Consider the following 16285-nt stretch of genomic DNA (forward strand, 5'->3'; position numbering starts at 1 on the left):
CTTGTACTGTATTTTGAAATTCCCAAGCACTGACTATTCCAATAGGAAATGATCCAAAAGCTTTTCAAGCCACAGAATCTCAGAGAAAACTAAGCTATTGAAATATATTCAACTGTCTTCAGAGATTTGCTTTATTAGTTGTGTTGCCTCATTAAGTGCATTGTGTTAGGAAATTCCTAAATTAATCTTTCTTTTTCTCGCTTATTCTTCATGAAGAACAAAAGACTATCATGCCTGCAGGCCTTTTTACACATATGTTATGTATCTCAATCAAGAACCAGTGTTATACCATGGATAAAATGTCAGACTAGAACAGAGACTAACATTAAAGTCCCCAGTCAACAGTTGGGCTGGTCTCAAAACTACCTCATCAGAGCTGTTGTGATGATAAAATGAGGAAACCTCTTGAGACCCTTGGAGGAAGAGCAGAATATAGTTGTGGGTGTTTATGTAAATTTAATTAATGATGTTCTAATGTTGATAGCCACCATTAGAAAGTGGCAATTTGAAATAGCAATTCTGCTGTAGGCCATCCAGCCTCTCTTTCTAGTACAAATATCAATAAATGAAGGAAGGCTGTTGGAAGAGCACAGCATCTTAGCTATTTAATTGCTTTTTAACCAGTGCTTGATAAGGCACTGGCTTCTAGTCTTTTATTAATAAGACTCAATAAATACATTTTGTATTCTTGTAAAATAATAGCAATCAGTGTACTTTTATTTTGTGAATAAAATTGTGAATATTTTGTGCTGCAGTGAGGAGGAGAGTTATGGGGATAGCAAGAGGATAAGCATACAATTACTACTTGGTTGAGCAGGCCATAGTTTCATTGCCAACCCTGCTTCCAAGATGCAAGAGATACATACATCGTTGCTGCTACCAGAGACCAAAGGCCCAGTTGATGTGCTTTCCCAGCAACTATTGTTCTCCCCTCCCCCAGGGAACTGTTCTTTAGTACTGTACTTTAATGCTGTCATAGAGAAAGTGCATGTCAATAACAAATATATTCAATCACAGTTAAGCTTAAATATGCCTTTACAACTGGATGATCCACTAGCAATGACCTTGAGCTCTGACTATGGTTTTTAAAAATATGTTTTGGAACCACTGGAGTGGAGAGGCATGTAGCTTAGAAACCTTCATTCTCTCTTGAAAAGAACACAGGAAATTTCTTTGGTAGCATCACCTGGAACCTAGGGCTGTGAACCATTTAGGATATTTTTATTTATTTGTCCTTCATTTAATTAAGATGTGATGATTCATTTTGATTGTAAAATCAAGGCATTTTAAAAAATTAAGTATTATGTCTGCCCTACTCTTACATGGGTGGCACTGTGGGTTAAACTACAGAGCCTAGGACTTGCCGATCAGAAGGTCAGGGGTTCAAATCCCCGCGACAGGGTGAGCTCCCGTTGCTCGGTCCCTGCTCCTGCCAACCTAGCAGTTCGAAAGCACGTCAAAGTGCAAGTAGATAAATAGGTACCACTTCAGCGGGAAGGTAAACGGTGTTTCCATGTGCTGCTCTGGTTCGCCAGAAGCAGCTTAGTCATGCTGGCCACATGACCTGGAAGCTGTACGTCGGCTCCCTTGGCCAATAAAGCGAAATGAGCGCCGCAACCCCAGAGTCGGCCACGACTGGACCTAATGCTCAGGGGTCCCTTTACCTTACTCTTACATGTAGCTTCCAGTGGTCTCCCATGCAGATTACTGATCTGATCCACAGCTGTGCAGCTTCATAAAACATGAAAATGATTCTTGAAGATGTATATTTGAGTCAAATGATCAGGAAGTCAACATGTCATTGTAATATCCCTTCAGTGCTGTATAAATAATGCACTAGACATGCTGGCCTCTCACTAAATGGAAGCCATTGTTTCTGTTTTCTTATTGTGTTATTATTACCTCTATTTGAATTTAAACAAGTGGCTTCCCCTATCGAAATGTTACCATATTCATAGCCACCCTGAATGAATACTTAACCATATCCAGCTAACTGATACCATGTCCAGTTCAGCCCTGCTAGTGCTCTTGTATCCAAATACTTTATAGTACCCAAACTAAAAGTAATTACAACATGCCATAAAAGTGGGTATTGTAAGTAGTTTCAGGTAATGTGGTTGAAAATAAAGGCTCAAGCTTCACTAATTCATCTCAACATCATTCCTATTTTTCCTTGAGCCCTTAAAAGTTTCTGGACTTGCACAGGTTGGAGAGTAAAATAAAGAAGGTTCTGCATTATATAGCTTCCACTTCAGCACACATTAATAGCTCTAACCTGACTGCTGCTGTGTTCTTTTTTCTTTTGTAAATTGGGTAAGAAACATCCTTTTTCAGTGCCATTAATAACGGTTGGATCTAGGCTAGCAATGCAGTTCTATGCGTAGTTAAAGGTAAAGGTACCCCTGCCCGTACGGGCCACTCTTGCCAGGCTCTAGGGTTGTGCGCTCATCTCACTCTATAGGCCGGGAGCCAGCGCTGTCCGCAGACACTTCCGGGTCACGTGGCCAGTGTGACAAGCTGCATCTGGCGAGCCAGCGCAGCACACGGAATGCCGTTTACCTTCCCGCTGGTAAGCGGTCCCTATTTATCTACTTGCACCCGGAGGTGCTTTCGAAGTGCTAGGTTGGCAGGCGCTGGGACCGAACGACAGGAGCGCACCCCGTCGCGGGGATTCGAACCACCAACCATGCGATCGGCAAGTCTTAGGCGCTGAGGTTTTACCTACAGCGCCACCCGCATAGTTACTCAGAAGTAATTACCAATGACACTTACTTCCTAATAAGTGTGTTTAGTATTACAGCCTAGTTCTCATTGAAATTCATATACAATTTTGTTCATTTAACCTAGTGTGGATCCAGCCCATCTTGACAGTACTGGTAGACATTGTGGTTTGCTCCAGATGTTGTTGGATACAACTTCCAGTAGCTCAGCCAGGATGGCCAGTGGTCAGGGATTATGGAGGTTATAGTCCAACAATATCTGGAAGGTGCCACTTTGTCTACTCCAAGTTTAGATCAAGATTCTTGTATCAAGTTGGGTATTTTTACACACACACACACACACACACACACACAGCCCAAATCCAACCCAGATTATTTATTAAAAGATAATGTGATATTGTTTTGTACCATACCTGTGATAAAGTAAAATTCATGTTCAAATTTTACTGGATATGGGCAAATGTCTCATTATTTTGATAGGACAAATGGTTTCATTTTCTGTAATATTCTTCTCTTATTTTCTACAGTGAAACAAGACATCCAAATTTGGGCTTAAATCAGGACTGTAGGACTTGGTCTAATTTGATATGAAAAAAATATTCCACTCAAGTTAAAGCACAATTTGTCTCAAACTAACTCAATGCCCTATTGTAAAAGAATAATAATAATCCAGGTTAAAGGCTTTGCTGGTATCTGTCTTAAAATTTCAGTTCATATGTTCATTCAGTCTCTGAACAACTGGCTAGTCAGTAAGTTTAAATACTTTTTTCTTTGTTTCTAGTGTCTTGGCATTACTTTTATTATGTCTGCAGTGTAAGTGTAGATGAAATACTGCTTCAAATTCCTCTTCTATTGTAACATCATCTATACTTCAGTGTTTTTTTAAAGGAAAAGCAATAACCCTCATAAAAATTCCTAACTGGAGAATTTTCCATGTTGTGCTATTAAACCATTAGTTGAAATATAGGTGTGAGTTTGTTTCTTAAACACTCTTAAAAGTATACGTAATGTCTAAAGAAATGTTTCAGTAACTTGCAGTTTATTTAAATGAGAAATGGTAAGCTTGTGTATGAAAAGAAAAATGCTGTCTTGTTAAACTTTTATGTATGGTAGGGATTTATTATTCGGGCTAAGCCTAAAGATAAATAACAAATAGCACTTGCCTTCACCAATGACTAAACATGGCTAAAGAAATTTAAACCTCTGTATGTTATCTATACAAGAAATGCTGTTGCCTATAATTGGTCAGTTCCTGACCCATATATTTTGCTGTCCTGATAATCCTATCAGTTCAAAGCTAATTCTGTGTTTTCTATGAAATCTTTTCAGTGGTGTTATCAGGGAGAGTGCGTACCTTTTGGCACTTGGCCCCAGAGCATAGATGGGGGTTGGGGTCCCTGGTCAATATGGGGAGAGTGCAGCAGGACCTGCGGGGGAGGAGTCTCATCATCCGTAAGACACTGTGACAGTCCAGCGTAAGTAGCTAAAGTAAGCCAGAGCCAGCAAAAAAGGCATATTTGGAAATGTTTCAAAAGTGTGGTTTCACATGTTATCTGTAAAAACGTTTCAGTACCGTGCCAATACTTGTCTTTAAAATAGCAGACAGGATCAGCTATCCTGGAGAAGCTTTGCAGACATACTTTCACATTTTTAAATATATGCATTAAGCACACGCTATACAAATAGATTCTATATTTAATACTTAGCAGGTAATTTTTGCTTCTCACAGCTTCCATTTATGGAAAACAAACAGTCAGTAAATTCTAATGGTAATTAAAAGTTGTTTCAGGTATTCATTAGTTTTGCAAACTTAAGGTTTTGAATATTTGTCCCTACAAGACAATAGCCTAGTTTGCACACCACAGAAACAGGCTATTTGAGAACGTTTTAGCTGCTGGATGTGAAAGTAATCTATACAAAGTACCCTTTGGATTCTCACATCACTTTAAAGCCAACTGATTTAATGCAAAGTACACAACAATTTCCACAGTGCTCATCCGCTGCTCCTTCTGCACCATGGACCAAACAAACCAGAGCCTGGCTTGTACCCTTTGGATTCTCCAAACCCAGACTTGCAGTTTGTTTCCTCCAAACAAACCATGAGCAGTAAACAAAGAACCAACTTTGGTTATAGCTTGTGGTTTGTTAAAGGGGAAATAAATCACAACGCTGGGTTCATATGAAACAACAAGACTTTGGCTTATTTCGTCCATGGTCCACCAGGAGCATTGAAATGAACTTCTGAGCTTTGCGCACCAGTATGCTGCTCGTTCACATTAAATCATAGTTTGTTTTAAACTATGGTTTAGTGTGATGTGTGAAAGAGGACAGTGATGCTTTCAGTAGATTACTTTCATACAAGCCAGATGTTTATCATTTTCTCTAATAGGGTTCCTGAAAAGCCCTTATTGTGTTGCCATTAATGTAGTCGCGAAACATTTTGATTTCATAGTTCTTTATTACGCAGTCATCTTATTACTCTTAAGAGTTGTTCAGAGAACATTGTTGCCTGTATTCTGGTGTCACATCTCCAAATTATTAGGTCATTTGTGTCCTCTCTATTCATAGCGTTGTCAGTTGCAAGCAAAGCTCTTAAAAGAGACTTTTTTGGCTCAGAGCTCCATATATATGCACACATGCAGAATTGGTTGATTTCTGAGAACTGCAAAGTATGCTGAAAAACTGATAAAAGCAAAACCATAGTAAAGGTTGCTGCTCTTCTCCAAACCTAACATTTTAACACTCTTTTTACTAGCCTGTGTTTCACAGGCAATTATAGACAAGGACAAGAGATCTTAACTTTACAGTCACAGCTCTACTACCATCCCCTCTCCAGCATTCAGCACTGCCCACTGAAATCAATTTATCTAACCTCTTCCTTCCTTTTTTGTCTAGTGACAGAAGTATATTAAAAGATTGTTGATGGCTCAGCTACATTCCATAAGGGAATTAAATTAAGAGAACACTGCAAGAGGACCCTTTACTCCCCTCTACCAAACATCAGATGACACTGCTGCTGGACACTGAACTGCCTTTGAGGCCCTTTCAGATATTATAAACATATTATATTACATATAAACACTTTTGTGTAGGAAAATCATGAAGGTATACAAATCACAAATAGGCACATGCATTAGAAAATTGAACATCACTGTAAAAAAAAAGCCTGCAACATTTTTATGTGGTTGTCAGAAAGACCATATGATAGATCGGGTTCACAGATTCTGAACATATAATTATGGGGGGAGGGGACTTTACATGAGTCTAACTTGAAACATGCCCCAACATCTTTATTAATAATAGTCTATTCTTCTTTGTCTTTCAGTGGGACTTCATGCTCACTTTGGCAGTTGCTTTCTTCACAAAGCCTTTTGTAGTAAAAATCATAAATACAGGATGACTCACTCTTGCAGTCAGGTTTAAGAAAGATATCGTCACAACTGGCTATCATTTTATGTAGGAAAGTAATATGTATATTGTTATACATATGACTGTCAAAAACTAAACCGTAGGGCTGACTGAGCCTGTCTCCTCTCATTGGCATAAGTTGGACCTGTGGAAGCTCAGCAGTGGACCTCGAGGGGGTCTGTCTCCGTGCAGCCAGAGGCCCTTCTGGATTCATAACTGCCCTGCAATCTTTTACATTGTATCTTCTTCCCATATGGCTGTGTTCGTATTTCCTTACTGCTCATTTCCTTCCACTCCTTCACTGTTCCTAGATAACCTGTGTTTGCTTCTACTTGCTGCTGCTTTGTGCCTTTTTGCTCATAACACACCCACCCCCCACACGCACACACAAAAGAGCAGCATGAAACAGCTTGACTCACATAAGACTACCTACTCCATCCTCCTCCAGTCATTCCCAAGCTCACACTTACATGGAGAATTCACGTGAACTGACTGCAGACACGGCCAGCATTAATTCATCTGATTGCACTAAATGGAAAAATTGCTGCAATAGTGGAATATCCATATCCATGACTAGAAAACTTTCACAATATGTTTCTCCATATGTGTACATGCCCATGCTTGTGCAGCAACAACAGCCATATAGTTACTTGCCCCAGGTGAAGAAGCAATACAGCTCAAAAAAGAGAAATTGGGAGGATGGGACAGCAAAAAGGAAAGGATGAAAGGGGACATAGAGAAAGTAGAAATCTCCTGATGTTGATAGCCAACCAGGAAAAACAATGATGGACTCTTCAGAGAAATAACCTTCCTTTTAAAGAGGAAATGAAGCACTGTATCTGGGTGGAACATTACCCTATGTGACAATCTTTGCGTTTTGTCCAGCCCACAAAGCTCTTGCATGCTGACCCATATTATATGAGCCATGGCTTGATTGCATATATAGCTTTTATACTATTGCTGGTTTGTTGTGCAACCATTATTCCTGCTTTGGCTGGTTGCAATAGAAGGTGTGGACACAGCCTAGAGCTTTCTGGGATCCAGGTTTTGCAGTCTTTTATAACCAGACAAGTAAACATGTCATTGTGCTAGCACCAAATATGACAAGAAGTCGGGGCAAAGAGACCTGAGGTAATTCAGGATAGAACCTTGGCAAATTTTCCAAATGACTGCAACAGCAGTCATTCCCCAAGTTTTATGTTCTGCAGAAGCACAAGTTAGTTCTATATTGAGCGACTTCTTGGATGGAGCCAACCTTTGCTACTGTGTTTCTGGGAGGATTGATGGGTAACAAATGGAAAACACTATAAATCAGCAACAAATTAAGAATCAAATTCTGCTGATCATTTTCTAATGTATTGCTTTTTTAAATTGTATTACTTCTGCTGTATATTTTATACATATTTTTGGTTTTCTGTACACCACTCTGATATATTATAATGTGAGTGGTTTATAAATCTTTTTAAATAAAATAGAAAAAATATGTTTAAATTCAGACAAATGAGCTTAAAGAGGTCAGGAATAAATTGAACAAAAATACAATACTGAGTAAATCCTGGATAGCCACAGTCTGAAATTTAATTCAAGACTGTTAGCTTCTCCCTAGGAGCTCATTCCTCCTTCTGCTATGCTTCCTCACTATTGTAAAGTACCAGTTATTCTCTGAATCTTCATATCCCAGTGTCTATTCTACCCAACAACCTGCTTTTCCCCCCCAGTTCCCTAATAATCCCTTCCACTAGATTTGTCCATATATGGAAAAATTGGGCAAACCAAAGGGTGTGCATTCTGAACATCTATAGCACCAAGGGCTGCAATACTTGACAGTACCTCGGTGATTTTTTTAAATCTTGAAATGAAACAAACTGTCTTTTACAAATCAGAGGCATTCTGCTTGCGCAGTTTGGCAACAGACTATTTGACTATTACAAACCCTTGAAAATACAGTAGCAAATGGCAATTCATCAGGCTTTTTGGAATATAGCAGTTCTGTTTAAATTCATGTTCTCCACTCAAACTTTGTAATACCAACTATGTGCTGGGACATTTATATTTATCCATTACTTTTGTTTTATTAATGTCCAGTAATAAGCAATTACACTTTCACAACCCTGCTTTAGGATTCCTTACATTTGTCTTCTAAAATGCAATATTGTCTGTGTTCAAGCTGTTACATAAATCCTTTAATGGGAGATTGGGCACTGCATCTTCCTCTATGCTTTGAAGAACTTAGACCTCTATACTTTTTATGGCATGGCTTTGCAAGGCAGTCTGGTCTTTATCTCATTGCTGAACTTTATAGGACTGGACATTCTTTTCTAATCTTCACCACTGCAGAGCCGCTGGATATTTGGCTTTCAGAGTAGTCTGACTGATTTCAGTGAATACACACTGGTGTAATTTTTTTCAGGATCTACTCCACATCAGCTGCTTACATAATAATAGACTTTTCTACAAAACACCAGCATTCGTAGGATTCGTAGGTACTGGAATATATGTGTTAAGGCTTATCTCAAATGTTTTAATTCATATATAACATTTATACATTTAAAAACACAATGGTCAAAAGAATTATACTTCAGTCCAGCTAGAGTACTTCATTTTCTCCTCTGTGCAAAGAAAACCACTCTAGGTGAGCAGGAACATGGGCTTTACCAATTTTTAACTTTGCACAGGAGAAAACAAGAAAGCTCTTTTGCATAGTTAAGTGCTGTGCATATTTTCTGACCCTTTGGGTCTCAACTAATTTCATTTAACAACAATGGATACATTTAAATGCAGGGGAGCACTTTTGAATCCCATATACTTAACTTCTTCATTGTAGTGAATAGGGCATAAAAGTGCAAATTGCCTGGATCCTGTCCATTATATTCAACATTTTAAAATATTAAAATAAAATCACATTTTATTTTAAGTAACAAAAACTCACTAAAATTGCATGTTACATGGTTTTGAGAATCATGTTTATCAGCAGATATTGCAACCATATGATACCTTGCTTGTGTGACCAGAAATGCCATATTATTTCATAACATACTATATAACACATTAAGTAATAAATGGATGACAAAAGACCAGTCTGGATAATACTTGAGTCCTATTAAATCCTAGATAACTACTCCCCATCTAGTCATGTAATATCGCCCTGATTATTTTCAAATATTAGTAGCAACGGAAAAGAATAGAATTTTACAAACTCTCTTATAGTTAATCATATAAACTTATCTTTAATTTTTTTTATATGTCCTCTGAAGTCTTCTAAGGCTGCAATCCTATATACACATACCAGAGAGCAAGTCCCATTGAACTTAGTGGGATTTATTTCTGAGCGAACATATATAGGATTGTACTGTGAATTATTCAAGTAACATTTGCTTATAATGTGTGTGTGTGTGTGTGCTTAGGATAATAGCCAAGATGAAGAACACTACCTTAAACACATACAAAGATTAGCACTAGTCTAGTGAGGTTTTGAACACTTATTGTTGTCAAATTGAAATAATAATCAGGAACTCTGGTATTAGAGAATATCAACTTGACCCTAGTAATGAAAAGCAGTGTTTCCTTAATTTTGATTCATCTTAGTCTAATGCTAAAACTTCTGCACCAGCAAATAAGTGCTTAGATCTAGAAGTAATGACTTCCACTAACAGAGTGTTACAAATGCTGTGTCATGGTGGGTTTTTACTGGTACTGCCTACTGGTGGCAGAATAAATGTTTAGAACTTGAGTATTAATTTAAAACATTAGTAGAATATATAACTTTGCCACATTTTTTCTGCTTTTGGTGGGAGTGATACAAAAATAGAAGAAATTGTGTTTTACCTTCCTTTTCTGAAGTGTAATTTTACAAATATATTTGCCAGCTGAGTTTGTATTAATGAAATGTGAAGTTTAAAAAAATATACAGTATCATCAATTTGTATTAGAAAAGAATTGTGGGGGGAAATGTCCTGTAGTGTGTAAATTTTTTATCATTGCTTACTTCATATGTACATATGCATAAACTGCATACAAATTTTTTCCAGACCGTCAGGTGGAGGAAAATATTGCCTTGGAGAAAGGAAAAGATATCGCTCCTGTAATACTGATGTGAGTAATTCAAAGTTAAGCTAGAATCCAACAATCTTAGATGAGGAGGAGGAGAATTTATTTATTAAATTTGTATACAACCGCTCATCTGAAGATCTCAGGGTGGTACACAAGATACAAACACAAAACACCAAAACAAAACAATAACCCCCCTCCTACAAGCACATTTAAAAGGATATAGTGTATTAATCAACTAATGGTTGGGTTGAAGACGAATGTTTCTGCCTGGTCCCTAAAAGTGTATAATGAAGGTACCAGGTAAGCCTCCCTGGGATGAACATTCGACAAATGGGGAGCCACCACAGAAAAGGTCCGTTCTCATATTGCCACCCTCTGGGCCTCTTGTGGAGGAGACTTACAGAGAAGAGCCTCCAATGATGATTGGAGGGTCTGGGTTCATTAGGAGTAATGTATCTTGCCTTTGAGCAATAGGTGGCATCCTCATGTCCAATCAGAAACACGTTTCAGATAAGACCAATGGTTCATCTCCTTGTTTTCAACCTTATGCTGGTGGTGCACATATGCTGGTACAGGAATGAACTGACATATCCTTACTGCTACACTGGTGTAATTTCACTGTTGTAGTGGAGCTTCCACTATAGTTCTTCACATGATGTACCTCAAGGGTAGAATTTTACTCTTAGTGCTGCTTGATATTTCTATCTTCCACTTTTAAGCATGAAGGACTGGGAGACCAGGGTTCAAATTCCCACTCGGCCATGAAGCTTGTTATGTGACCTACCTCACTGAGTTGTTGTGATGAGAAAATAAAGATTGAGGAGAACTAGAATCATAGAATCATAGAATCATAGAGTTGGAAGAGACCACAAGGGCCATCGAGTCCAACCCCCTGCCAAGCAGGAAACACCATCAGAGCACTCCTGACATACGGTTGTCAAGCCTCTGCTTAAAGACCTCCAAAGAAGGAGACTCCACCACACTCCTTGGCAGCAAATTCCATTGTCAAACAGCTCTTACTGTCAGGAAGTTCTTCCTAATGTTTAGGTGGAATCTTCTTTCTTGTAGTTTGGATCCATTGCTCCGTGTCCGCTTCTCTGGAGCAGCAGAAAACAACCTTTCTCCCTCCTCTATGTGACATCCTTTTATATATTTGAACATGGCTATCATATCACCCCTTAACCTCCTCTTCTCCAGGCTAAACATGCCCGCTCCCTTAGCTGTTCCTCATAAGGCATCGTTTCCAGGCCTTTGACCATTTTGGTTGCCCTCCTCTGGACGCGTTCTAGTTTGTCAATGTCCTTCTTGAACTGTGGTGCCCAGAACTGGACACAGTACTCCAGGTGAGGTCTGACCAGAGCAGAATACAGTGGCACTATTACTTCCCTTGATCTAGATGCTATACTCCTATTGATGCAGCCCAGAATTGCATTGGCATATGTACACTGCATATGTACACCACCTTCACTTCCTTGAAGGAAAGCAGGATCAATCAGTTAAGAAGACAAAGTACATTCAGATAAACAGTTAAAAACTGCAGTCATATCTAATACTGAAATACTGAGAGCAAGGTTTATTCTTTAAATTAGGAAAGGCAGAAAACTGTGTAACAATTTTTCTCCATTGTGCTTTGTGCTGCATTTTAAAGGTAGTATACATGAAGCTATCCATAAAGTTTTGATTATCAACAGTTCCCTTCAGAGATTGCATTCCCATTGTCACCTTGTTACCCATTGTTAGCTTGTTGAGGGCTGGAATACCCAGCTCCTGGCAGCCATCGATGAGATCGCACCTAAGCGCCCTCTGCGACCCCGCAGAAACCGGGCTCCCTGGTTTACCAAGGAGCTTCGGAAAATGAAGCGGGATGGCTAGAGCGAGTATGGCGGGGTGCCCGTGACGGAGCCTCAAGAACATCTTACAGGGTTTTTATGAAAACCTATGAGATGGCAGTGAAGGCCGCTAAGAAGTCTTACTTCTCGGCCTCCATTGCATCCGTTAGCTCTCGCCTGGCACAATTATTTAGTATAATTAGGTCTTTAACGTCCCTTGAAGGACAGCCAAATTTAAATAACAATCTGACACACAGCTGTGAGGCATTTGCGAGCTTTTTTGTGGAGAAGGTCCTGTTGCTCCGCCATGACCTCCCAGCCAGTTTGGATACAATAAAGGAACTGGAGGCCCCTCGACTGTCCTCGGGTCCAGTATTGGACCACTTTGACCGGATATCCCCAGCCGATGTGGACAGACTCCTACGAGCTGGAAAGCCCACCACTTGTCCTCTTGACCCGTGCCCGTCTTGGCTGATTAGAGCGTGTCCAGACAAGGTGCGGGGTCCCCTGGGGGATATCATCAATTTGTCCCTTGGCACCGGGATATTCCCAGGGGAACTGAAGGAGGCAGTGGTGCGCCCGCTCTTAAAGAAAACATCATTAGATCCCTTAGATCTATCCAATTACCGCCCGGTTTTGAATCTTCCATTCCTGGGTAAGGTGATTGAGAGAGCAGTTGCTGAACAGCTTGGCAGATTTCTGGATGAAACATCGGCTCTGGATCCATTCCAGTCCGGCTTCCGAGCTGGTCATGGGACCGAGACGGCTCTGGTCGCCCTAACAGATGATCTCCGCAGGCAGCTGGATCGAGGCGGGTCGGGGCTGCTGATTCTTCTAGACCTGTTAGCAGCCTTCGACATCGTCTATCACGAACTCCTGGACCACCGCCTTGCCGACGTGGGGATTCAGGGCACAGTCCTTCAATGGCTGCGCTCGTTTCTCTCTGGTCGGGGACAGAGGGTGGCGCTTGGGGGGGAATTGTCATTGTGCCACTCCTTGGTGGGTGGAGTGCCTCAGGGTGCGATACTCTCCCTGATGCTTTTTAACATCTTTATGCGCCCCCTCGCCCAGCTTGTCCGGAGTTTTGGGCTGGGTTGCCATCAGTATGCCGATGACACCCAACTCTATCTGTTTATGGATGGCCATCCTGACTCGGCCCCAGACACACTGACCAGATGTCTGGAAGCTGTGGCTGGATGGTTACGTGGGAGCCGGTTGAAGTTAAATCCTTCGAAGACAGAGGTCCTCTGGCTGGGACGGGACTATATGAGATTGAGGGGGCAACTCCCATCTCTTGCGGGGGGTGCAATTAGTGCCAGCACCATCCGTTAAGAGTTTGGGTGTAATCCTCGATACCTCCCTCTCTATGGAGGCACAGATTACAGCTATAACAAAGGCGGCATTTTTCCATCTCCGCCAAGCTAAGCAGTTGGCCCCTTATCTCTCTCGCCGTGACCTAGCCACTGTGATCCACGCGACGGTCACCTCCAGACTGGATTATTGTAACTCGCTCTACGTGGGGCTGCCCTTGAGACTGACCCAGAAACTCCAGCAGGTGCAGAATGCTGCGGCGAGACTCCTTATGGGGTCTTCGCTGTGAGATCACATTCATCCGGTACAATACCAGCTGCACTGGCTCCCGGTGGAGTACAGGATCAGGTTTAAGGTGCTGGTTTTAACCTTTAAAGCCCTATACGGCCTAGGACCCTCGTACCTACGGGACCGCATCTCCTGGTATGCCCCACAGAGGAACCTACGGTCTGCAAATAAAAACATCCTGAAGGTCCCAGGCCACAGAGAGGTTAGGCTGGCCTCAACTAGAGCCAGGGCTTTCTCGGCTGAGGCTCCAATCTGGTGGAACGCTCTGTCACGAGACTAGGGCTCTGCGGGACCTGACATCTTTCCGCAGGGCCTGCAAGACAGAGTTGTTCCATCAGGCCTTGGGTCAGGGCGCAGCCTGACTCCCTCCTCTGGCAACCTGCACAGAATTTTGCTTAAAATTCCATTTACTATTATGAGAAAATGTGAAGGGAGGAAAAATAATATTTTTAATGAACACTCCTTTTAGATCTTAATATAGTTAACATTTTATCATATCAAAATATATTAATAATTATCTTCTTAACAGTGCGTCGTCTGTATTTCATTTTTAATATGTACACATATTTTGAATTAGTGTAATGTCATGAGGGGGTGCACAGATGTTCTGACATTCAGCAGTTTAAGTCCTACTGTAACGTAAGTGGTGATTAGAAACTGTAGTCATTGATTATAAATTTATTAACATGGCTTTAATGAAACACAAAGTTGCTGAGATAGACCCATTTTCAAGATTTATGACAGACCTTATTACTCATCATTCTTTGAAGCAAAAGACATTGGAAGGGAGAGACATTTGATTAATGTGTGAATTAAAAGGCCACAAGTTTGGGTGCTTGTCATTATTTTAATGAAGAATGTGATGCTTACACCCACTGACATTTGTAGGGGTTTCTTGTGTCAGCATTCACTATTCCTTTTGTAATTTAAAAAGTATTACTCCCTAAAGTTCTTATTATTTCTAAACAAAAATCTCAGCATTTTTACTTCAAACAACAGCTAATTTTCCTTCTCTTCCCTTTGACCCTTTTAATCCTTTAAAAAAAGCATAGACAACTCCAACACATTCTTCAACAAAATCCTTCAGACATTGTTTGGCCTTCGATGGATAACATGTTTCCTAATATTAAAACTGAGGGAATAAGATTAAACCTAATCTGTAAAACCTGGAAACAAGAAGTAGCAGCAACTTCCAGCTTTACCAGTTATCTCATATTGTAAGCTGGTTTGCATATACTGTAACTCTTAACCAGAGCTCTCCAAACTGTATGTCGTGACATGTTAGTGTGTCGGCTGCAGTGTGTAGGTGTGTCACACGAATGCTCCCCACACTCCTCCCAAGGCTGGAAAGGGGTTAGTTTAACCTAGGGGTCAGCAAGGCTTACCTTGCCTGGGCTGGTTCACTGCCGCGGAGCCCCCTCTGTGGGCCAGATCCTGTGAGTGTGTGCGCTCACGATTTCTGACGTCTGTGTCTGTGCAGAGATGATTTCTGGCACTGCTTGGTGAGTCCCTGCGCCGTGCTGTGGCAGTTTAGCGCAGTGCGCGGGGACTCGCTGAGTGGGCAGCTCAGTTCGGGAGCGGCTCATGGGCCAGTAAAATGACCCCCGTGGGGCACTTGTGGCCCATGGGCCTTAGTTTGCTGACCCCTGGTTTAACCTTTGGTTTGCTAGTAAAACAATTACTGTGTCATGAAATGATGCGTGCCTAAAAAACATGTCACCAACATGAAAAGCTCTGCTCTAAACCATAGTTCAGCACTGTGCCTGCAAGCTCACACTCTCCTCATTTCACTCTCCTCATGGACATCTGAGAGAAGGGTTTGGCTAGCATTTACTTTCCGTTACATATAATCCAGGCTTGATATGTATTAAGCAGATTTTTTTGGCTTAATAGAAACGCTGGTCAGTTTCTAATCTGGACACCCATCGAGATTCATCTACTGTAATAGCGGGGTCAAGATTTCAGTGGATGCAAGCGATTTTATCCTCAAAATGCTTTGCAAACAAGTCACAATGAGCTACTGCTGGTTCTGCCACCACCTTTGGCCAGACTGTAAGAGGCCCCACACTATCCAGAAAAGCTTTGCTAGACAGAACAATGCAATGGAGGCAGCAAAGTATGCCTTCTTTGCTGCCTTCGCTGTCACTAGGTGGGCTCAGTGATGAGCCCCCACCAGTGTTCGATTGCATTTTGACTCTCATTCAAGCCACCTCCCAGCCTGTTTCCTCAACCTAAGCTCTGGAGTATACCAGGGAACCAAGCAGACTCCACGAAGCAGAAGACGGCACTCCAGAGTGATCGTGTCAACTGCTTGAGCCATTTGGATGTTCCAGGGGTTGGCCAGGGCTTCAGGAAGAGCACCAGTCATATCAGCCAGAAAATCCCTCCAAGCCATCTGGAAACCCATTGGATCCATCTGCCTCTGAGTGCAGACCACCCTCTGCAGAGGGGGAAAGGTGCTGGAAGCCTAAATCTCAACAGGAAGTGATATGACCATGACAAGGGATTGATGTCAATATCCCCCACTTTCAGATCTCCCAGCTGAGAAAACAAGGTCCAGAGTATGGCCTGCCACATGTGTTGGTGACATGTTGGGACATCCCCATGGCCGTCATGGCAGTCATGAAGTCCTGAGCCACCTCAGAGCCAGACACCTCCGCATGGATGTTGAAGTCTCCC

The 16285-nt window shown here is 41.4% G+C and overlaps 1 protein-coding gene across 15 annotated transcripts in view; it reads left to right on the top strand.

Annotated features, from left to right (window-relative positions):
* Positions 1 to 16285, top strand: part of ADAMTS6 (ADAM metallopeptidase with thrombospondin type 1 motif 6) — a 123840-nt gene that overhangs the window by 78584 nt on the left and 28971 nt on the right. For 14 of the 15 annotated variants that reach the window (XR_014503048.1, XM_083403720.1, XM_083403721.1 and 11 more), the window contains 2 exons: positions 4050 to 4195; positions 10157 to 10220. Coding sequence is in view for 14 of the 15 variants with exons in the window: in XM_083403720.1 (XP_083259846.1) it covers positions 4050 to 4195; positions 10157 to 10220 (210 nt within the window). In the remaining variant the exon portion in view is untranslated. The remainder of the gene's footprint in view (positions 1 to 4049; positions 4196 to 10156; positions 10221 to 16285) is intronic. The other variant, XM_083403722.1, reaches the window with a different exon arrangement.

This window comes from Podarcis tiliguerta, assembly GCF_965153285.1.
Source record: "Podarcis tiliguerta genome assembly, chromosome: 11".
NCBI classification, from domain to species: Eukaryota; Metazoa; Chordata; class Lepidosauria; order Squamata; family Lacertidae; genus Podarcis; species Podarcis tiliguerta.